The sequence below is a fragment of the Diachasma alloeum genome, unplaced genomic scaffold, assembly GCF_001412515.2.
Source record: "Diachasma alloeum isolate Michigan unplaced genomic scaffold, Dall2.0 Dall_scaffold_01012, whole genome shotgun sequence".
Taxonomy (NCBI): domain Eukaryota; kingdom Metazoa; phylum Arthropoda; class Insecta; order Hymenoptera; family Braconidae; genus Diachasma; species Diachasma alloeum.
In genome coordinates, this window is record NW_021681124.1 from 91,479 (window position 1) to 115,480 (window position 24,002).

The 24,002-nt window shown below is 38.7% G+C and overlaps 3 protein-coding genes across 3 annotated transcripts; 1 reads left to right on the top strand and 2 right to left on the bottom strand.

Annotated features, from left to right (window-relative positions):
* Nucleotides 1–571: 571 nt before the first annotated feature.
* LOC107045586 (tetratricopeptide repeat protein 25-like) lies at nucleotides 572–2,755 on the bottom strand. Its single transcript, XM_015267901.1, has 3 exons — nucleotides 2,544–2,755; nucleotides 1,950–2,219; nucleotides 572–1,883 (listed from the first exon to the last, which is right to left on the bottom strand). The coding sequence occupies exons 1-3, from the start codon at nucleotides 2,753–2,755 to the stop codon at nucleotides 572–574; spliced, it is 1,794 nt and encodes a 597-aa protein (XP_015123387.1).
* Nucleotides 2,756–5,576: 2,821 nt separating this feature from the next.
* Nucleotides 5,577–12,305, bottom strand: LOC107045587 (tetratricopeptide repeat protein 25). The gene is made up of 5 exons (XM_015267902.1): nucleotides 12,234–12,305; nucleotides 11,875–12,133; nucleotides 9,558–9,833; nucleotides 7,396–7,822; nucleotides 5,577–6,630 (listed from the first exon to the last, which is right to left on the bottom strand). Exons 2-5 carry the CDS (start codon nucleotides 12,104–12,106, stop codon nucleotides 5,733–5,735), a joined length of 1,833 nt encoding a protein of 610 aa, XP_015123388.1. The 5' UTR covers nucleotides 12,107–12,133; nucleotides 12,234–12,305; the 3' UTR covers nucleotides 5,577–5,732.
* A 3,791-nt stretch (nucleotides 12,306–16,096) lies between these two features.
* LOC107045588 lies at nucleotides 16,097–20,994 on the top strand. The gene is made up of 2 exons (XM_015267903.1): nucleotides 16,097–16,264; nucleotides 19,708–20,994. Exons 1-2 carry the CDS (start codon nucleotides 16,097–16,099, stop codon nucleotides 20,992–20,994), a joined length of 1,455 nt encoding a protein of 484 aa, XP_015123389.1.
* Nucleotides 20,995–24,002: the final 3,008 nt, after the last annotated feature.

The window sequence follows — 24,002 nt, forward strand, 5'->3', positions numbered from 1 at the left end:
CTAGATTACTTTGTCATAAGAAGCAGAAACATGGCAAAAAAATCTGTTCATTCAGATAAGAAAACAATGTTCAAGATTAATCCATCTCCGCAATCACAAGCAATGACGATTTTTTATTTTCCGATGGAATGCCGCTACTTCCCCCGTCACTTCGGTATTTCTTCGAATAAAAATAGAACTATTGATCCAAGAAAAATATAGAGGGTATATCAATGCCAGAGATTCTCCTTGGCACTAGGCCTACAAGTGCGAACGGTGTCAGCATCAACAGGTAGCCCCAGGCATCTTTTCGTCACGCCAATAACAGCTTGCGTGTACCCAAAATTTTATGGCTCACCACAATACGTCACGCAACCGATCCAGTGGTCAATTTTTCTATATATTACAATTGCTAACAAATCTGACTAATTAAGTAATGCATGTGCCACCGTGAAAATTAATCATTCAGTCTCTTTTATGCTATAAACTAAGACTGTAAAATGGGGTAGAAAAATTGGGACTCCGTAAAATCGTAAAACATTAAGGATTCCAAAAATCGTTTGCTGCGAAATCCTTTACTGAAAAAAATCAGTCAATTCTCCTCATCATTAGAATTTCCACCGTTTCCCACAAAACATTGATACAACAAATCAGCCTCAATCCCATAAGTTCTTGAAGTGTCTTCACTATCGTCCTCATTCCCATCACCCTTGTCGCACCCATTCCCGTCCTCCCCGCCGCTTGAATTACTACATAACTCTCCTCCCCCCTCCTCCTCTTGGCGCAGCTCCACACCTCTGAAGCCACTAATTCCCGAGGGCTTGATTGTCGGAGGGCATAGGAGAGATTCTATATGGTCGGGTCGTGGCTCATGCGGCCTTCTACTGTCTTCCAAATGTTTCTTCCACTTATCAACAATGCAACAATTCATGATACCACTCGTCTCATTGATTTTCGCCTCCATAGATGGTTCCTGAGTATTGATTGGATTCTCCCTATTTTCGTCCACAGACTTCTGAATTACTCGCGTCCTCGACGTGAATAATTTGTACCCAAATTCATTATTGAACTTTCCCAAATCGTTCGGATTTTCATCGTCCTCATTGACATGCAGGTCAGCTGAATAAATCTCAGTCAAACAATCCTTCTCGACCCTCTTGACTGGATTGCGCATTGCTTGAGAGACCTTCTCAATTAAATTGTGAATGTATCGACCCATGTCGGAATCATTATCAATCTCAGCGATGTTAGAGGCGCGTTGAAGTGTTTCGAGCCCCTCAGAGAACTGCCCGAGGCAGATGAATGCCTGACCACCGAGAAGCTTCCCATGATACATCCATTTGTTGGAGCCCCCCACTGCTGCCCAATCACAACAGCGTTTGGAGAATTCCAACGCTTTCAGGTAATTTCTCATTTCATAATGGCCCCTGCCAATCTCATGAAGTAGCCAAGCTTTTGGCACAGCTTCTTTCAGTGATGTCAACAGGTTCTCCCATCCCTTAACAGCTGCGTTCAAGTGTCCAAAAACCAGATGAACCTTTCCGAAAACCGCACACGATCGTAATCTAAGATTGATGTCGTCTGATTTTTTAGCCGCGAATATCATCTTGACGGAATGTTCAACAGCCTTGTCATGGCGTCTCAGAGACAGATACGCTAGCGCCAAATATCTGTGGGCTGCCACTTGGTAGCAGTATTGATCGACACCCGAGGAGATGATTCTCAGCAGATCATTTCCAATGTTAATGGTGTCTTCGAAATGGTTTTTATTGAAGGATTTCTTGAGTGAATGAAAAGTCCTGCAGGCGATTTCATTGAGCTGGCTCAGCATCACCTGTGAACCTATCAATTCCATTTCACTGAGGGGTCTCATCTCCTTCAAATCCTTTCTCGTGTCGTAGCACCTATTGAAACAATGAGATTGCTTTAAATCTATATATTCGGAGCGAGAAGTGTGTCGTAAAATGTACCTGAGGTCGTTCTTAACATCGGTGGGAGGATCCTCGCTGTTCCTCCGAAGATTTTGAATGTCTTGCGCAGGAAGAAGGGGGTGAGATACTTGCAAGCTTGGTTTTTTGCTTCTCGTAGGAGTTGAGAGAGCCTGAAATTTTCTGATGGACGGGCTTGTAGATGACACAATACCCGTTGAGATTTTTTTAGTCGCAACACTGTGAGCATCATTCTGGGGGTAGAGTCGTGCCGCTCGGTGGTAGAGTACCAACGCCGCTTTATAATTCCCGCTACAGAGATAAAGAGAATTTTAAATCATTTGAGTGTTGTCTGGGATTACCATAGAGTTCCCCCCTCTAAATTTAGACCCTTTTGTTCCCTGTTCTTTGTACCCTCATCCGAACAAGTTTTTTGCCGTGTCGCACACAAATGGAAGGAAGATCTCCTTGAAGGAAAAAAAGATCAATTGTCCAAATACTGAGGGAATACGAGTTTCAGGGATTATTACTCATGTCAGAAAATTTATTTCCTCCTCATGAACGTGCAATTAGAAAGTTTGTCTTGAGTTTGAGGAAGAAACTCTTAGATATTACTATCATAGTTACGGTAATAACTTTCTGTGAAGTTGATCGGCTTGTCGATGTAGAGTACAAGCCAATTGGCGTTTTGACGGGGCAAACTTTTCTGATCTAGTATCTCTCACGGCAGATCGTATGATTCTCTCGACTGATGGAGTTGGTTCCTTAAGCTGTTTTTCATTGACATTGGTGTAAGACATTGCCATCAGTACTTTATGCTTCATCCTCTCGGCCTGAGTATACGACATATCAGTGGACCAATATTTCACACGTGTGACGTCTCAATTTCATGGGTTATCATTCATCAGCTGTCAATTTCACCTGAACCACTCAATACAAAAGGCCTGGGGAAAAATAAATAACTGAATATCGGTAACATATTGATTGATGCAATGGAAATAAGCAGAACCAGACACGAGCGGTTGGGGTAACGAGATTTCCACGGGCTTTATGGTCCGTAGTAACCTCATTCTGTCCCAGCCACGTCACGGCTGTATGTTTATTTCTCGTTTATTGGATATTGACCGTTACCGATTTTTGGTATCACCGATGTTCCCAATGTTTACTATCACTTGGTTGACTTCTCGCTGACGTTTAATTTGTTAGGGATCGATTGGCCAACCCTGATGAACCCATTAGACCGAGACGGAGGTACAAATCAAACAAAGAATAACACAATGAATTTCGGACAAATTCAAAACATGTTTATTTCCACAAATTTCTCGTAAAAATTGTTCTCAAACTCATGGCTCAGTCAGGATCCGAAATCCACTGAAGCCTTTACTTTAATATACAAAACGTGAATACACAAAATGATTACAGATGATTATTTTCCATCCAAGATACCCACTTGTACAAGTCAAAGTTGGATTTCCATGGATCGATGAATGGAACAAAGGAAATAAAGCTTACGGAAAAAAAATGGTCCTCTTTCTAGGTTACGGCTGAAATTACCTTGGGTGCTTTCCGATACTGAAACATATTGGCAAAATAGATTTTAATTTTTTCGAGATTTACAGTGGCTGACGGGCGTGCTGTTGACGTATTCCACACAAAATGGTTTTTGCCCGCTGTCAAATCGGAAAAAAATGAAATTCATCTTCCTTATCATCTTTGGCATGGGAGAGAACCCAAAACGACAACCTAGATGAAAAACCAATTTTCCGGCCCGGCGGGCGCAAAGTTACATTTCCCTCCCGCTTCGCGGGAGGGAACTCTGACTTTGCGCCTACGCCGAGACGGAAAATCGCGTTCTAACCACGGGAAGTAAAATAAAGGACCCTCAGCCGCGTGCTTACCAACCTCGCCTTCGGCTCGGCTGGTAATTGCACTGGCGGCTGAGGATCCTTTATTTTCCCTCCCTAGGTTAGAAATATACTATTCTGATATAAGTTTCATCTTGGGTTTTTGGTGATTGATTTTCAGAAAATTCAACATAAATACGGTAATATTGGTAGATAAAAATCCGAAATTTTTGCTCATTGTAGCTATTTTTGAACTCAATTTTGGCACGATTTTTCAGCCCGATTGGTCCAGTAGTTCCTGAGATATAACAACTTGTTTACATTTCATTTTTCCTCAATATCTCAAAAACTACTGCACCGATTTCAATTTTTTTTTTCAACATACTCGTCTCGATGGTCTCTATGTAGATCAATCAGAATATATAGGCTCTTTAATAGACCGTTCAGAGATATTTCCATGTTTCCGTTTTTCATGAAAACTTATACGCACGATAACTTGAGAAAAAAAAGAAGATTGCAAATTGAAATTTGCTATGGTTCTCGCTCTTATAATACTAAAGGTTGGTATTTTGGATGGGCGCAATCGGCCGACCGGTTCCTAAGATATGTAACCAATCGTGTTTCCTTCAAATATCTTACGAATCTTGACGGATTTCAATGTTTTTTTCAATCAAAATATATATATATCCGTTCGTTCAAAGTTTCCGAGATATCCCCGGTTTTTTGTTTTTTTTGCAATTTGTTTATCCTTGTACGCATGATAACTTGAGAAAAATGGAGGTAGTAAGTTGAAATTTGGTATGATTATAGCTCTTACTGGCTATGCCCACTGCTCGCTCCGCTCGCCAACCTCATATCACCTCCATATGATCCCCATATAACCGTCATGATTCTTATTCTGACCCTCGTGACTCTTATTTTGACCCTAGTGACCCGTAGTTTCTCACCCTGGGTTTTTGACCCCCATTTCCCTTATTTGGACCCTGACACTGACTCTTGTGATCCTTAATCTGATCCTTATGACACTTATTTAAACCCTTAGTCTAACCCTTGTTACCATTATTTGGGCTCTTGATTTGATCCTTATGACCTTTAATCGTGTGACCCTTAATCTGATTCTTATAAGCCTTAATTTTACCCTTGTGACCCTTATTTTACCCTCATTCTGTCGCTTGTGACCCTTACTCTGACCCTCATGACCTTTATTCTGATCCTTATAACCCTTACTTTGACCCTTGCCACCATTAATTTTGGAATCTTAATTTTAGGTACCAAATGTTCATCACCAGAAGTCGATTTGGATATTCATAATGTAGAGAGACAATTCTGAAGCTTGATATTTTGCATAGGCGCAACCGGCCGAGTCGTTTCGGAGATAGTTAATCTTTTGTACAAATCTTTTTCATTAGAAGGTTGAATATTTTCCTATAGACACTGGGTAGTATGTGTTTACGGTTGTATGCCTGTTCCCAGGATAAGGAATTGCTACGGATCCATTCGGAATCATCTTACTACCAATGGAATTGGTAGAAATAAAAAAAAGGAAGAGACTAATGACGTAAAAAGTAACGGTCATATGCCTTCTGTCGCATACGCTCAAACTCCTGCTTGTTTTATATCTATAGACATACACTTGCAGGCCCTTAATTTATCGCGAATGAAGTGGCCAACCTTGATATACCTAAACAAAGTCGAAGGAACAAATAAAATGAAGCATAATACAAAGAATATTGAATTGATTCAAAGAACGTTTATTTCCACAAATTTCTCATAAAAGTTGGTCTCAAACGCTTGTTCAAACCATTTGAATAAAATGCTCATCATTTTCACGGGCGATAGGATCCACTAGAGCCCCTACTGTAATACACAAAACCTGGATACATCCAACGATTATCGATGATCATTTTCAATGCGAGATACCCATCTCCACAAGACATAGCTGCGAACCATCGCGGTTGATCGGTCACGAATTCAATTCCGATTATCGATAATCTTCAAAATCCATCCAACCGGGTATCTTCCGTGATGGAGCATACTGACGCAGTAAAATGCGTTGGGATTCCTTGATTGGATTCATGGTTGGCTTGACACGAATTGTGTTCCTCTTGCAGGGGAGTTTGAACTTCTTATCGATTGTTTTACAACCTGGTACAATGGATAATCGCCGTCTGGCGGGGACAACGTCCATACGCTGTAGTAAAAAGTCCATTTCTCGTTTCAATTTCTCCGTGGGCATCAGTTTGGAGACAATCTTTTCTCGAATTGCGATCCCATCGAGGCCCTTCATCCTCTCGAGGTCGATGGTATCGACAATTCGGGCGATTTTTACGTAGAAATCAGCGAGGAAGTCTAACCCCATCTTCTTAGCGCCCAAATAGCACAAGATGGCGGCCTCCTTGGCTTCGTTCCTATTGTGATGGTGAATCTCTATGCGGATCAGTAAGTGATTAGCGTTTAGTGTCCACCAGTCGTCGCCAGCGTCAGTGCTCCAGTCCCGGGATTTTTTTGCGTAGAACCTAGCCAAATCCAGGGATTTTGTCTCAACGTGGAGTTTGGAAAGTTCGTGAAACAACCACGCTAGCTCAAGGGGCTCAGACGTTAGGGCTAAACGTCGACGGAAGACCTCGAGTTTCGACTTTCTTTCCTGCCCGCAAGGGATCCACGCTAGGTCCTCGTCCCGAGGGAGAACAGCCTCTCGTATTCCAAGGTGATGTTTAAGGTAACGCTCTCTTGCGGTGGGATCTTTTATGCCAGTCACGTCCCGCGGGTCTACATAAGCATGGGCAACCATTTTGTATAGTTCTCTTAGGCAGTCTGACTTCTGAGGGAACATCGAGGTGTGGTATGAGTCCAATTTGTACTTTGCTCTGTCGACGTAGCTGTGGAAAGAGGGGAGGGAGAATGAACGTGGAAAAGTGGGGTTTCACGGGATTTCATGAATTCACACGGAGGATCTTTAAAATGAAGGATGAGAATAATTCGTAAGTTTTTTTAATATTAGGGGATGAGGGGATGAAGTTGGAAAATTATGCGGGAACATCTCTGGGTGAAAAAACGTCACAAGAATGCGAAACTTTTTACAGAGTTCGGTAGGAAAAAAATACAGAGTAGAGTTCGACCTGGAGGTCATTTCCGATGAATATTTTTGAATCTGAAGGGAATAATAGAATTTTTATGAGAACTTTCTTGGTTTAGCAGACCGTGTGCCACAGAAAAAATCATCACAAAAATTTCATTATTTCCTTTAAATTCCGAACAAATTCGTAAAAATTGGCCTCGACTCATCTCGTTTACCACTTCGCTACAGAATTATCGGATAAAATTCAGCGGCAGAAGCGCTATCGAATTTTTTCATGTGCGGAATTACGGAATGTTATTGTTCCAGAAGGAAATTAGAACTATATGAGATGAAATGAAATTGTTAATGAGGTACTTGTGCACCACATGGACGCAGAGGACCAGCAATTTTTAGACTAATTATCAAGAGAGTTTCTTTCATAGCCACGAACATATTCCATCAAACATTTAGCTTGAATTTTTTTTCATAAAATATGTCAAAATTGCGCGATTTAAATTAAAAAATATCAACATTGATTCTCCTTCCTAAAGATGTAATTTGCTTATCTTCTTGAATATATTTTTACCTGAAAAATAGAGGATAATTTCTTGCAACTCTGGCTTCATGAAGTCTCATCAGCATTGAATGTACCTCAATCACGATATTATGTTTCCGTAATAGTCTCTCATTGAGTTGAGATTTCTTCCATCCAGGTGTTGTTATTTCACGTCTCTTGAAACGAAACACGTACAAGGACTTATGGATACGGGCTACCTCGGTCGTCTGACTCGATCGCGTCAAGTGCTTCTGGATGAGGGCCAACAACTGTTGGTTACTTCTTTTTTTAGTTGAATCCGAGTCGGAATTCTCAAGGAGTCCCTCGAGAAAGAGGGTATCATCTGCCAGATATCCTTGGTATCTTCTTGTTAACATTCGCCGAAATTTTTTCATACGGTATTCGCGTTGATATTCAGGATCGTTGACCCGGAATTTTGTGTACTCTTCGGTGTACCCTTTCAGGCGAACATTATGATTGTTAAGAGTTGAGTTCGAAAGTTTTTCAAAATGCGTATAACATTTATCTTGATAATCATCTAAATGATCTAATTTTGGAGATCATCTGAATGATTATGTGAGTAAATCGAAAAACTCATAAGTTAACAACTTTCTGATGTTCGTAAGAATTTTTTTACAACCTGAACAATATAGATGATTATTTAGATACTGAACATTTTGATTACCTCTTTGGTAATGATCTAGGTTAATATTTCTTAGACATTATCTTGATAAATAGGAATATCTCGAAAACCTATAACTTCACGAGTCTTTGAATTTTACGTAGTATTTCTGGTCATCTGGAGAATTTAGGTGATTGCTTGAATAATTCAGATAACAAGATCATATTATTATCATCAATGAATCATCTAGATAATTTCATTAATGATTATGATTATTATGGATTCTTAAACCGCTAAGGTGAAAGTCGTCGTGAGTACCCTAGTAGAAATTGTGATCGGCAGGGTGACATTCGCTGGACGCGCGCGCCCAGACATTTGGTCTCGTATATTGGGTGCACTAGCGGGGACGTTCCGCTATTACCCAGATGGGAATTAGATAGGCTGACGATGGGAACAAGCTTGTACGAGCCTTGGTTTGGTGAGGGTCAGTGACACAAACCTGGAGCAGGCTTGATCTTAGCGTTTACCTCAGCCTGAAATGAGGGTGAGAGATGGGGCTTTTGGAGTCTTAATTCAGGTTTAGTTCAGGCTTAAAGTATTGAGGCTGAATACGGAAAAGCTCAACCAAGGTTACATTCCAACTAATTGTCACCTTCCTCGTCAATAATTTCATATTTATCAGCGAAGAAAAGTCTCTCCATCCAGTCAATAGACATTACCGTGACCTCCCGTCAAACTAAGCGAGGTAGGTCTGGACAAGGCTTGCGGCAGCCCTTGGCAAGAGAGGCTTCCCAAATTTCGTTAAAAAAATGAATCAATTAGTTTTTGATTCATTGATATGTTGGAATACATAAAAAACAGTTGCTAATGGTTGAAACGGAAAAACAAATTCAATACACGCCCAGTACTTCTTATACCAAAATAAAATCCTAAATTTCAACAATTGTTCGAATGGCCAAGTGGAGAAGGCATCGGACTAGAGATCAGAAATACTTAGGATCGAATTCCGGCGGGTAAAATTTTTTTTTCATTTCTTTTGATAATGGACGTTATGGGATGATCAGTAATCGTTAAATAACACTAATAAACATAAATATGACATAATATTTTGAAGAACAATGATATTTGGTATTTCGAGGCTTGAATGAATCCCTTTTCAGGCCTCCTTCAAGCCTCGTCACCCAGCCTGAGAACGTGGTTATCATTTCAGGGCTCAATGAGTTCTGATCCAAGCTTGGATGATGCATTCAGCATTTATGAGCCTTGGTTCAAGGCTTGACCAGTCCTGCGCCCTTCGTCAATTCTTACCTGGATAGCCACACGTATCTATATGAGAGTCGTCCCTTAAAATTCCGGGCGCCGGCGCTTGGACATTTGATGTCTACTAGGGTAGTACTTTGTCCGGCGGAGTGGTGACGAGCAATTCTTACGGAAAGTGCATAGAGTGGTGAAAACACCCATCACCTCAGAGAGTTAAGATCATTTCATCATCTAGATGATCTATATAGGTATCTAACAATCATTCTTCTCGGGGTCATATATTTAATCGTTTCACATGTTTCAAACCTACCCAACTCATTCTCCTCTCCACTCGACAACTTGGCGATCAGAGAATTTCGGCGCTCCTCCAACTTTCTCATCCAGGGTATCAACTCCTCCATCAAGCTATCAGCCGTATTCCGCCCAATGCAGTTCTCGAGGGCTTCCCTCCCACAGAACACTCCATTCTCGAAGGGATAACGACGCTGATGGTATCCTCGATAGGCGTGCACGAGACTACTCCCAAACTCTCCAATTTTGTACAGCGTCTCCACTCTCAACCATTTTGCCTCGTAATTACCAGGATCTATTGTCGTGAAATGATGTGAGAACAAAGGGATTTCAGATTCTAATGTTTAATGTTGGAGGTCTAATTCAGGTCAAGAGGGATGTAAAAGCATTCTTCATTTTCAAGTAATTTACAAGAGAAAATGAGAGTATATATTACCCGCAATATCATGAGGGATCATTGATGTTTAAAAATGAAAAATGGCATTGAGCAATGGCGGGAGGTGTCATCCTTGAGAAAAAGAACTATTATCCTGGGAATAATTTTTTCCTACTAAAAGATGCCACTTTGTCACAATCACTCCTAATATTGCTAATTACGGATTTTTCATTTTTTATTGGATCACCTATACTACATGTCATACAAGAACAGTGGATTCCATTTCTAGCAAATGATACTGCTTCAGATCTTCATTTATTCACCCCCTCTAACTATAAAAATGGTAATATTGAATTTTACATCCCATAAAATATAGCGAAATCATAAATTTTGATGGTGAAGTAGCATGTGCCCCGCAGCTCAAGTCGTTGGAGGTTATGAGGAAGAAATATTCACATAAAGAAGACCAGCTGCAGAATTTGGGTAGGATTCTTGTCGGTGGATTCGGTGGTTTCTGGTCATTATTAGTGCTTTTACTCCACCATATCTGGTAATAGTTAATCATTCCTCCCATTATCGTTAACCGATAATTGATGCTTTTTCCCAAATCATTATTCATTCCAAAATGATCAAAAATTTAGTGTAACTCGGTAAAGATCGTAAAAATCAAAAGGAACAGCGGATTTCATGAAATCAAACTATTGTGGATACCTAATTGAATGAGCACTTCAGTGATTAATTATCCTCTAAGCTATCTAGACCATCTTTCAATGACTTTTTATTTTTTGAATATGGAAATTTGTAATCTTTATAATTCAATTTTCTTGGTCATCATATTCGAAATACCAGTTTATAGGCGGAACAAAATTATACAAATTTTTATCTGAACCTTCATCGGTCATCTTAACATTCATCTTCATATTCATTTTTCATTTCATTTTCTATTTTGAACTTCAACTTTCATCTAATGAGATGGAATAAAATTTTTTTCTCTCGATTTTTTATTATTCTTCATCTTTTCATTTTTTAAAAATCCTAATAACCTCAAGATACTCGATATCATCGCTAGTTATCCGCAACTCAGATAAACTTACTGAAAAAAAAAATATTTTAGTGAAGGTCAGTAGAGATCATAAAAATCAAAAGTAAACCGAATTTCAACCGATTTAAACGATGATTGGTTCCTAATTTAATGAGCTTTCAAATGATTTATTACCTCCTAAACAGTTTAGATTATCATTAAAAATCAATTCATCTTCTATAAGTGGAAAATTTATCGTTAGATTAGATTTTCATGGTCAGCATGTTGGAAATACCAATTCATAGGCCGAACAAAATTATATCAATTTTCATTCGAAGCTTCATCTAGCATTTTATCATTCATCTTCATATTCATTTTTCATCCAATTTTTTTTATTTTGATCTACAACTTTCAGCTAATCAGATGGAATCAATTTTGTTTTCGCGATTTTTAGTTACTCTTCATGTTTTTATTTCTTCTAAATCCTAATAAATTCCAGAGACTCGATATTATGACTAGTTATCCAAAATTTAGATAAACTCACTGAAAAAAAAATTATTTTAGTGGAGGTCAGTGGAGATCATAAAAATCAAAAGTAAATCGGCCTTCAACCGATTCAAACAATTGTTAATTCGTTATTTAATCAGCTTTCAAGTCATTTATTATCTCCTAAACAATTCCGATTATTTTTAACAATCAATTCATCTTTTAACGATGGAAAATGTTGATTTTTATATTCGATTTTTATGGTCATCAAATTTGCAACCCAAGTTTATAGGTCGATAAAATCATCTCAATTTATATCTGAAGTTTAATCTGTCATCTTAATGTTAATCCCCATGTTTATCTTTTATCTCGATCTTTTCGTCTTCTCTGAATTCTAATAACTCCAAGAAACTCGATACTATCCCCACTTACCTAAAACTCAGATAGACTCACCAATTGCAAAACATTTCTTTGAAATTTCATCTGCCTCCACATAATTTCCATTCTCCAACAGTGCAACACACAGCCCAATGAGAGTGGTAAGATGGTCTCCACCTTCCTCCAAAGCCCTTCGAAATGCATCAATGGCAGCCTGATTCTTTCCCACCTTTGTGAATCTTAAACCCCATTGACGATGGAGTATTGCAGCTACTTTCAACGTTTCTTCATCTTTTCGTTCCAGCATAATTCCTTGGAGCTACTCGAGGTTACCCTAAAAAGCCAAATGTCCTGAGCACTTTGTTACGTACTCCCTCCTCCCTTCGCCGCATGAAAAATCAATAACGCTTGGATGAGCAAAGGAGTAGACTCACCTGGGTCGCAACCTTTTTTCTTCAAAATTGATTCATCTCGGAGTCACTTCTTACGCTTTCCCTTGGGTATTCATCTTATCGAACTCATTCAGAAATTTAATGTGATATATTTTTTTAGGTTTTGAAATATTCTGTGACGGAAAAATTGGAGAGTCTGAATATTGGAACTGATCAAAATTGAATTGGAGGGGGTGATAGAGTTCCATTTCATCAAATGTCACATTTCATTGGCTATTAATCGAGAGCTGTCGAGTGGAATTGTTTGGAATATGAACTTTTAAATGGATGATTTGTCGTGATTACACAGATGTTGTTGCAGTTCATTACGAAAATGTGATTTTGAGAATGTAATTTTAGTGGAAAGTTTGTAATTAATTTGATGTAATGGAAGGGTTTATCTTCTCTCCAGGTAAAAGTTATTCATTAAATTTGCGTAATTCATTGATAAATCATGGAATCTCTGATGTAGCGGAATGGAATTTGGAACTAATATAACTAATTTTCATTCATTTTGATGAAATTATTCTCACTGGAGGACAATTTCAAGCTCAAGTAGACCAGTTTAGCTTATGATCTCTCAAGAGATGCTAGATTCGGCTAGAAAGAGCTCCGGAAACTTCAATTCAAGAGAACGGAATGAAATTTTTTTTGTCTTGATTTATAAAAGATAAAAATCTTTTGAATTCTTAAAATTTAGTGGGCATGATATTGGTGTTCGTACGCTCGCAAACGCTACAGGCAAACGCGTGTGCACACGTATTCGGTGGCGCTACAACGTCCGAGCTGCATACCAGTAGAGTACCATCAGCCAACCGAAATATTGTTTCCATAATATTCTATCTATGATAAACAAAAATTCAATAATTCGATCGGACGGCTTTAAATCGAATTAACGTGTTTAATTTAATTATTTAATGAGCGTTTAAACCTAGCAGGGCGCAGCGAGCATGTCATTGAGTGATGTTTTAATGCTTTCTTCGCCATCAATAAATTTATGGTAGGCTTCCGAATGGTTTCAACATAGTAAATTTTTTTCACTCTGAGATATTCCTTCCCATTTTTGTAATTTGTGCCTTTGTCGCCTCCTATCTAAACTCTTTCCAACCTAATGTATCGCATTTGCTAAAAGTTTGAGGAAAACCAAAGAAAACGTGACATGAAAAAATCAGATCGTGCGTCTGTTTAAAAAGCAGTGGCCGCGTGATCACTAAATTTGAAAAAAAAGATCAGAAATCAGGGGGCTCTATAAACCAATACGTTCGAATATCAATAAATATTGGAAAGAAACAGAAGAGGGAAGAATGGATGCATTCGAGTTGTTATTATTGTTCATTTCCAACATTTATATTTATTTCCAATATTTAATTGCTTTTGCTTCTGAATGGACGCATTGAATTCGTCAAATCTGAAATTTTCATTTTTTTTGTGTCAGGATGACTAATTTTGATCTCATGAGTTCGAATATGCTGTTTTTAGACAGTTCGAATATGCTGTTTAGGTCCGTATGTATGTATGTATGTATGTATGTGAGCTTTTCTTTCAAATTTAGTTTTTCAACGATCATTTGAAAAATAATTGTTGAATTCTCTTCAATTATGGCTTGAAATATTCGTTTGGATGTTATCTCGACTTCGAAGATAGTTGCGATTACATCATTTACTTTGAAATTATAGCCTTAAAAAGCAGTTAATTGAGGTTTAACCAGGATTTAGTCGGGATTTAGTTAGAGTTTAGTCGGAGTTTAGTCGGGGTTTAGTCGGGGCTTCGTCGAGATTTAACCGGAGTTTAGTCAGGACTTAGTCGGGATTTAGTCGTTGTTTAGTCAAGGTTTAGTCGGGATTTAATCAGGATTTAGTCGAAGGTTAATCATGGCTTAATCAGGGTTTAACCAAAGTTTCGTCAAGTTTTAATCAAGGTTTAATCAACAGGTCATGCCAAGGTTGATCCAAGGTCAAGCTAAAATGGACCCAAAGTTGACCAAAAGTCATGTGTCATGTGGTTGGCACATGGTTGACTCAAGTTCAACCTTGATCAGGAACTTTCTAGGCTCTAAAGAATGCCCAGAAGTCGATTTTCACGTTTTTTGCGTTTTTCTCGTCTTCAGTTGCCATTTAGTTTAAAAAATTCCGTTCACTAGGATTTTTTGTTAAATTATCTTTGAAGAAAAATCTATTAAAATTCTCCTCAGATTGAATTTCGAGAGGGATTCCACTAATGTGGAATTAGTAACAGAAAAAAGAAGGAACCGAGTATGCACTTCGATACTTCGATCAAAATTTTTATTTTAATTCGATTAATCCATTCGGAAGCAAATTGCTAATTTATTAGCAAAAAAACTATATTAAATTATACCTGTGCAATGGACTACTTGTTTCCCAAATTGAGCGGTCATTCGGTTACTGTTTTTTAAACAGTATCCACGATCTTTTTTGTGCATTAGTTATGTTTGACATTTTGACAAGCCTATTCTCCATAAAATTTATTCATAACTAGAATTTGGATTGTTCGTTCTCTTTTTCCAAGAATTTTTTCGAGTGATAAATAGGGAAGATTACTCAACTTTCCGACGATCGTCCGGAAATTCATTAATTTTTTTTTCCTGGTGTTGAAGGTTTGAACACTAATGCTTAATCTTAGGGAGAATAATGCATCATTCCTATTTTGGTTAGATTGAAAACAGGCAAGATTGTTGGCGACTCTTACAGTATAAACTCTGGAGCATCATTTTCTCTACTTCAAATTTTGCAAATCATTTAATATTCTTCGATAATGAAAGCTCTCCTGCAACTTCATTTTAAAACGTGTAAAAAATTTCGATTCAAATTCTATCAAAAATCGTGCATCATCGCTGAGTGCTTTTCAATTTATTTCCAACAGAAAAGGCTAATAATATTTCTTTTCTGCACAACTTATGCAGTTCGAAGAACTCTTTATGTTTTTATTCTTAGACTTTGTAATAGAAAACAAAAAAATACACTGTCAGACAGGATTAGTTATTGTTAACAAATGGATTTGGTTGAAGGCTAGGGTCTATGTAGTCTCACCAAATGTTCATTCGTTAATAGTTAGCGAATGCATATTTGAGAAGTCTTGTTTGACTAGACTTTCACCTTTCAAGTTAACCATTTGTTAACTATTAACGAATATTTATTTGGTCATATTCAACTCCACCATTCGTTAATAGTTAACGAACCTCGTTTGGGATGAATGAATCATTCTATCAGTGTACAGCAAAGAGAAAGGAAACGTTCATGGCCATGAATTTCTATAAAAGAAACTACGAAGAGGATAATTAATATTAGCAAATTCCGAATTTGTTGAATTCTCCTAGAAAATGAATACAACAATTATCAGTAGAAATCGGTGCAGAACACAAAAAATTTTCAATAGATGTATTATAGAGAGAATTTTATTTCGAGAGAAATGGCTAGATTTGTTTGCAAAATTGTTTCATATACATGAATCTGTGTAGATAATGTCCCTCCACAAATGACCGAATTAGTCCCACTAGTCTAATTCCCAATAGTCCACCACTTGTCCAGTTTCATCCTCTTGTCCAACAATTTTCAATTCGCAAGGACTAACAACATGTGTTAATGGTTGAATGTTAATGGTCCCCCGTCAGTCATTCTCCAATTAGCGAAAGCAGCGGTTTATTCAACGGAATTGAACGAGAGTACATTTCCAACTACCCTGATGCTCCACTGCCATTGGCTACCCCCTTTGTAAACAAATGTTGAAACATTTCCTTCATGTGCAGGTGTAGGTGGCACGCGAAGCGACGCTATAACCATCAGGAGAATCAACGCTGGAGGGAGGTCGAAACTGCCTGGGAAACGTAGTATAAACCTCGTGATGCGGTGATGGCTCTGTTGTACAGATTCGCGCAGCTACCGGATCGCGGTGGCACGCGGGTCTTCTCATTTGTCGTTACCAGGAGTGTCGTACGTGACCCGGAAAGAGACGTCACCAGCAAAGAGCTAGTTTGTGGATTTCAGAGATGGGCAGTTGCATTCTCCCGAGGGGACAAGGTCTGATTAAATAACATTTTAATTAATTTTCGAAATATAAACATACAAAAACACGTTTTTGGTCAAAGATAACTAGTGACTGCCTGATGTCATAGAACCACCCATTCATTAGAGAAGGGTGGAGTAGAATGGACACCTTTTACTTTTTTTTAAATATTCCTAAGTCAGAAACAGATTTATCAATTGAGCTCAGTATAATCTCGTCACAAACGAGACGAATTGTCCTTTCAATTGAAAAATAAAATTATTCCATCTCATAAACAATTCAACACGTCGTGAAAATTTCAAAAAAAGTCAAAAGTATCCATTTTACCCCACCCTCCCCTATATTTTATTGTTCTATAAAAACAGTTTCACAACAAATCCGAAGCCCAGAAAGTTCGACGTTTGGGATTCTCTTATCAGTTTTTTTCTGAAAAGCTGGGCATGAGGCGAACATTTAGAAAAAAAATCAGTGAACAATGCTGATAATTCTCGAAGTTAGGATTTTTTTTCAAATATTCATTTCCTTTGATAAAAATTTTTTATTTACATTATCGTTAATATATCAGCCCCCTTTAGAAAATGAAAAAGCCTTTAAAATATAATGTCACCCACTGCATTCACTACAGTTTTACACGATTTATGTGCCAAAATGCGTTTTCTTTTCAATTGGGATAAAGACAAAAACCTAATTTTGTTAATCTACAATTTTTACGAAAAATCATCAATGAAGTGACGATAAAATGACGAGGTTAAAGTCAATTTTTCACAGTAGTTTGGCAGTTATTGAAACTTTGAATGTGCAAACTGCTGAAAATGACGGGAAATTGCTGTTTATCTTCCTATTATTTCAGGAATGAATGAATTCGTACTACAATTTATATGTGACAAAAGATGGAATTTTTGACATATGGAAAAGATTGTACGGAAAACTATGGCGAAATGGAAGTCTGGGTCAAACAAAAGCGCGGTACAAAATAGGACCCTTATTAAAACTTACATTTTCATTAATTTGTAAGGAATTCGGGTAAATTGAATTCGGGTAAATTGACAGGGATTTTTGTGGGATTGGGGAATTCAAAGAGCTATACTTTAATTTTTTTAGAGTTTTCTTGTAACTCGCGTGCGAGCTACAATTTTTTTCTACGTTCTTATTTGTTGGTTTTAACGTAATTCGCGTTTTATTAAACTAGATTGAATTCTCAGCGTATTAAATTTTCATCTTTCTTCTAGCTTTATTGAAGTGTCGGATGAATATATTTCTGTTGATTCTGTAATGCATAAATCCACGATTAATTTCATTATAAATAATTGAAAAACTCAATTTTCAGTAAATACCCCACAATTTTTTCCATTCTTATTTTTTGCTTCCGAATAGAAGCTTTGTAATCGTTTAAATTAAAGTTTCGGATTTTTTGCGTTATATCGGCCCATTATGATCCAAAAAGTCCGAAAATGCAATTTTTAGACCGTGTCCGTATGGATGTAGGTGACAGAGGTTTTCATCAATTGTTCGCTAATGAATCAATGGAATTAATCATTTATTTTTCTCAAATGTAGATCGTGTTGAGCCCTGTTCGTTGACATTGACTAAAATTCAATTAATTGAACAATTTTTGAAATTTTCGAATCTTTCCAAAAATCTGTTGTTCTACGATAACCAAAAAAATGTTCTGAATCAATTGAATGATGGCTTAAAAAAATTGTTTGAATGCCTTTTCCACCGAGTTCGAAGATGAAGGCGATAGCAATAATCGTTGTTTTGATTTACATTGAAATTTGGAAAATTTTTGCATTTTTTGAAAATCTGAATTCCGGGGATATCATGAGATATTATGCTTCAAATGAATTCGATTATAGCTTGAAATTTTAGTTACAATGACACACTTATCGTTGAACGATAATTATGATAGCTATATCTATTGATGTTGTAGGCTTTGGAAATAAGCTCAGTAAACTCAATCACTCGGGTTAACAATATTTATTATAAAGATTGCATCGATACCTACCAACGGAATACATTTTGAAAGAACAATCGACATGTGTTTATGCGCTCGCCATTAGATTCAACCAGACCGATCGAAGCGCATGGCGAGGGAAGCATGATATCTCGCAGCATCTATATTCTAGATCAAACATTTCAGCCGATAACCAGACTGGCGTTGATACCACTTCTCAACAGTTGATTTTATTCTTATGATGATTTTTGCAAATTTCAAATTTTCTATTAATAATAATGGATAAAGCCCCGGAAGTATCTAATTGTTGTCTTTATTTTCAGAATTTTACAGTTTTTACTAAAGATTCCGCGAATAACATTAATTGTACTCTTGAACAATATATAAAACTAAATAATGCCTAGTAGTAAAACCATCGTCATCTAGAAAATTCCTGCCAACTTTCAATAAAAGTTGTGAAATTTGGATAGAAAAAAGTGAAGAATAAAATACGATTAGCGCTTTATCGATTCCCGAGTTGCGAATTCCAGAATACGAAGTGAACCTAGCAGCAGTGATAAAAAAAATACGTTTTGGCGTATAAACCTCGTAAAACTGAAGCGAATGCAGCGAGCTACATCTCATTTTGAAAGTTTTTTAATGTGCTTAAGGTGTATTGGAAAGGATTTTGATAGCTCTAAAGGGGATTATAATATTGAAGAAGATGTGAAAAAAATTTTCATCCAAAAAAAAAAAAGAAAAATTTTCAAAAAATCATAAATTCCCTAATTTTTACTACTTTCTAATTTTTTTCTCATAATATTCCTTTAATACAAAACTTTTCATAAAAAGATTGCTAAGAATCTCTCAGGCATAAAATTTTTCAAGCTTTGGATTTGGCGTGGAATTGCTCATATTCCTTCAGTTTCCTATGAGAATGACGTCTAGTTTTTCATATTTATGAGGCATCTAGACAGAACAATATAAAAATTGATGAGGCATTTGTACAGTGCAAGCTCTCATAAATTATATAATTACAATATATTTAATTATACTAACAAAAATATGATGGAGTGAAAAAACAAATGCAAATTATTTTCATAAGAAGTGAGAGGAATATAAGGGATTAAGATATAAGAAATGTGGGGTTCTCACTTCTGGTTTCTTATACTTCTGTATCTCACTAGAATGTGTACTCTAGCCATAAGACTCTTAGGAAATACAATCTCCCATTTCTTATATTCCCATACTATGAAGGTGTTATGGCCAGAATTCTCAGAATCCCTTGATACCCTTATGATAATCACCTCCAGTTTCGTATATTTTCTGTCCTTACTGCGAGCCATACTCTTGTCACGAAGCACCTATACAGCAAAACCTCCCATTTCTTGCATTCCATTATACACAAGGACTATCAAGGGTAGAGTAAACGTGGCAAGGAATGTCAGAGATGTGAAAATAAGGAATACGAGGTTCTCCCATAACAACAACCCCTTATCAATAAAAATCCCAAAATGTCAACAGGTCCTCGGTGTATATCTAGTCTGGCGTGGCGCGGCACCAGGTTTACGTGTCTATGTAGACTTCACCTTCACCCTCCTCAACCGCGAGCACTTCTCAGTGAATGAAGGTTTCTCCGGAAAACGCGTGAAGTTCACCTACGATGCGCCAGCCCAGGGCAACCGGAACTACATTCCGGTCTCGGACCTCTATAGCCGCAACTTTGCGGATCCGAACGGGGAATTCCAACTGGAGTTATCCATGGCGAATGTGCGGACGGTCTTCACCGCAGAAGTCCGAATGTTGACGGGAGTTTTTACCGGAGGTCAACAGAAACCGAATAAACTCGAGACAGGGTACTTTACATTCGGCGGGTTCGATTGGAACCTTGCGATCTACCCTCAGGGGAACAAGGAGGGCGAAGTCCGTCAGGAAGGTCGCCTGAGTGTTTATCTGGTCCGCCTGACGGGTTTCGATCATCGCTGTCGTGTGCGCTACAGCGTAGCCCTTGGGGAGGGCGAGCGAAGGATGGAATCAGGTCAGATCGAGGACCTGTCTGACGCGGAGGGTAGAGGCTTCGGTTGGCACCCGCGTGTTCGTTGGTCGGACATAGCACACAAGGGAATCCTGCGCGTGTCACTCGAAATGGTCGAAGCGAGAACCATTTCCGAGGTGGCTGTTCAGGCGCTGGGACATGCAAGCCTCCCTGCAGCACCTTGCTACGACCGAGACAAACAAGCTTGGGCCATCCGGGCGGACCTTCACTCCGACACCGTTCGCCTTCAGCTCGTCTACAAGGACATCCACAACGTCCCGCGAAATCACCTTCGATACATCAGCTGGTCCGCGTTTCTCATGCGGGGAGACGAGCCGGACGCAGAAGCAATCCTCCTCCCTGGCGCTCCATTTTCCCGGTACTACGCACAGGAACCCGCGGACGAGGGCATCATCATGGAGACGAGCTTGGGGGTCAATGAAGTAAACGACAATCACTGTCCCTTCTTGACGGATAAAGGACAGCTGAGAATCCGTCTAGAGTGGAACGAAAGTCATCTCCTCTTCCAAGCGACTTACCATAAATACGATGATGTCTGTCGGGTTCACAACCAACAGATGCGGAGAGAAATTGCAGCGCTCCAGGCGGAAAACTACAGCCTTGAGCGTCAGCTATTCAGTTATCAAAAGTCACTGGCTTATGCGCAAGCGCAACAGCAACAGGCGGGACAACCGGGTCCACCGGGTTCGCAGCAGCATTCAGGTCATGCCGAGGGCCTTGAGAGGTCAGCTTCGACAGACACTGAATACGCCTGACAAGTGGACTCTGTCAGTCTCATCGATTCGTCCAGGCGAACAAGTCAGTTACCGATGATCCAGGAGAATGATAGCAGGTTACATCATAATTTGGTCAACCTCATGGAACGAAGGTTGAGTAATGTCCAGCAATTGAGGAGAGAATCAGGGGCTTCAAGGGGTTCAAGAGGTTCACATGACAGCGGCCACTCGCGAGTATTCAGCGAGGGAAAACAGGAGAAGGGAATCGTCAAGCATCAGCCCAGGTCGCGATCTAGTGGCGATACCAACGAGAATCCGAAGGAGTCTCACAGGAATCGTTCGCGAGTCTATTCAGGATTCTCTGACAGCTATTGGCAGGATCAGGGAAATCAGAAGAGGCGAAGGCCTACATTTTGGGAGACTGTGGCAGGACTCGTGTGCTCCTTGGGAGCGCTCGCAACTAGGGCTGCCAAGATGGCGACCAGGAGGGCTGAGTATATTTGAAAATTTTGTTATTGGATTTCTTTACGATTCTTGTGGTGGACCGATTGGACTGTCCCTATATCTACGTGTCAATTCATCATAAAAAATGAGGGTACTGAGGAAGTCTTACCTGTTTTACTATCCTTCTTCAGGTATTTAGGATTGTTTTGTGTAAACTTTGGCAGTTAAGGGGAAGAAATGATGATAACTCATGTTTTTCATTGTATCACTAAAATTATTGTCGGAAACAGAACTGTTCTGCGGTATTGAGAAGCGGAAATGTCCCCCAATATTTAATGGAAAAAGTTTTATCTTCCTCTTCTGTCTAATACTCAAGATGATCAAGAAAAACAAAACAAACAAAAAAATAAGTGGATGGACTTTTTCCACTTCTTCCGCTTAATTGGAGAATTGATATTATTACGTAGATGAAGAAAAATTATAGAGCATCGATGTTAAATTGGATACCATTAGACGGCGAGTATTAGAGCCACTAGACTCGTCTGCGTTCATTCCTCTCTCAACAAAAGTACCCACAAAAATAAATATTGTGAACAGAGGAACTGTCTTGGATTACGTCCCACTAACTGACGCGAGTTGATGAATCTGACAGTATGATCACACTAAGTTGTTTGGGAAGAAATTTTTTATTGATTGTTCAAAGAGTAAGGGCATATAAACTGTCTCGTATTCCATTTTTTGTTCATTTGAGTTTTTTTTTTTCGCTTCAATCAGTCATGACAACATCGATAGAAATTGAACGGGACGTCATTTTGGTCATGAGTCTATCGACAGATACGTCACACTGTTAACGGTATTCTATTCATCACAAGAATGAACGGTCGAGGAAAAGAGGGGTCGAGAGGGAAGACGAGATTTATTTCATAATAAAAAAATGACGGGATGGACAAAAAATTAATGGCAGTACTTTTTTTTATCAAAGAAATCATTTTAAGCTTTTCGCTGCTACCGGAGTAGAAATGATCATGGGGACTTGATACATGATCAGATACGAATCAGGGTAACCCTAGTGTGGTCACCAAACGCGACTCTGCGACTTGGTCTCCTCCGCGGGAATACACTGCCGTATTATTTAGGCATTAGCGTTGCCGAATTCACTCTAGACTGCCCGAGCGCATTTAGCGAGTTTCCGGCAACGTCGCGTCATGCGCAATTGCATTTAACATGAGAAAAAAGAATTCATTAGCTCGAAATAATTTGTTTTCTTGAGGAATTTTGGGAAATATGTTGTTCTAAAAACAACTATAATTTGTTAGACACTTCAATTGACGAAGTCACTTTTTTTCAATTTTTCCGGTTAGCCAGTCAATTGTAATTAACGAAAAGCGAGGCGCGGCGGGCTTTTCCTTATAGGGTGACCAATCTAGGGTTCATGCGAAATATTGGGTACCAATGTTGAAAGTGTATCCGATACCAAATCAGGTATGGGCCTGATGCAAAATTCTAGATTTCAGGATGTAGGCACATCATTAACCCTCAAAGCACACAATTATTTTTTTGACGCTTTACTTGCACACATGGGCCCAGGTAAGAATTGACGATAGAAACAGGGCTCATCAAGCTCTGGACCAAGGCTCGGAAATGCTCAATCAGGGCTGGGGCTCAGCCTTGGATCAATCCTCCTTCAGCCCTAAAATGATAACCTCGTTTCAGGCTTAGTCCACAAGGCTTGAACGAGGCTCGGTGCCAAGGCTTGATTCAAGCCTTGAATTACCACATTTTAAAGGCTCAATCGAGCTTCGGCTAAATAAACTGCAGTATTGTTTACAGATATTTGTATAAACAATTTCTTATTGCTTGATAACCCTTTTTATGAATTTAGAGTAACCTATGAAAGAGAGTGCGATCGGACCGTACATCACTGTTGCTTAGCGTTGTTGGTGATTGTGATTGTCGGTTAATTAACAATGGATGGGAAAAAAATTATTATCATCATTAGTTTCTATTAATTATTCGTCTTGGATTATTACCGCACACCTGGAAATTGAAATACAATGAAATCAAACATTTAAAAATTTGCTCCTCTGCTGGGGTTCGATCCGGGGTCCTTCTGATCCGTAGACAAGCGCGCTATCCACTGGGCGACCTACGACTTCTAAGGATTATACATTTTTTTCGGGTACAAAAATTCAACTTGTGTTAATGTTATTTTGTTATTTTGTTGATATCATAATTAAACTTCCTGAACTTGAATAAATGATAGGTCCGATGGATTTATGAGTTCAGAATCGATTGATTGATTAATTATAGATAAGGATAATAATAATTATGTAGTCTCGTGCACAAAGGGCTGCTCTAGGCCTGGTCTGGGGGTAGCTTAGATAACTTGGCGGAAAATTATAGCTATGTTTGTAGATGATGATAATGTTTTCACTACCATTAGCTAATGAGTATTGATATAAGAATTGAGGAAATTAATCGAAAATAACTTTAATTTTCGAGGCCTTGCTGAGCCCTGAATAAGCCTTGACGTACTGAGCCTGAATACTGGAAGCCTGAATACTGGAAGCCTGGACTAGACCTGAATTGAGCCTCGCGAATGG

What these genes read in the sequence shown, in the direction of transcription:
- LOC107045586 (XM_015267901.1), bottom strand. Translation starts at nt 2,755, where the DNA reads ATGTCGTATACTCAGGCCGAGAGGATGAAGCATAAAGTACTGATGGCA. An exon ending in GCCGATCAACTTCACAGAAA is followed by an intron (nt 2,220 to 2,543) that starts GTTATTACCGTA and finishes TTATCTCTGTAG; the next exon opens with CGGGAATTATAAAGCGGCGT. An exon ending in GATGTTAAGAACGACCTCAG is followed by an intron (nt 1,884 to 1,949) that starts GTACATTTTACG and finishes TTGTTTCAATAG; the next exon opens with GTGCTACGACACGAGAAAGG.
- LOC107045587 (XM_015267902.1), bottom strand. Translation starts at nt 12,106, where the DNA reads ATGCTGGAACGAAAAGATGAAGAAACGTTGAAAGTAGCTGCAATACTC. An exon ending in AAAGAAATGTTTTGCAATTG is followed by an intron (nt 9,834 to 11,874) that starts GTGAGTCTATCT and finishes TCACGACAATAG; the next exon opens with ATCCTGGTAATTACGAGGCA. An exon ending in AATTATCCTCTATTTTTCAG is followed by an intron (nt 6,631 to 7,395) that starts GTAAAAATATAT and finishes CTCTTTCCACAG; the next exon opens with CTACGTCGACAGAGCAAAGT.
- LOC107045588 (XM_015267903.1), top strand. Translation starts at nt 16,097, where the DNA reads ATGGCTCTGTTGTACAGATTCGCGCAGCTACCGGATCGCGGTGGCACG. An exon ending in CATTCTCCCGAGGGGACAAG is followed by an intron (nt 16,265 to 19,707) that starts GTCTGATTAAAT and finishes AAATGTCAACAG; the next exon opens with GTCCTCGGTGTATATCTAGT.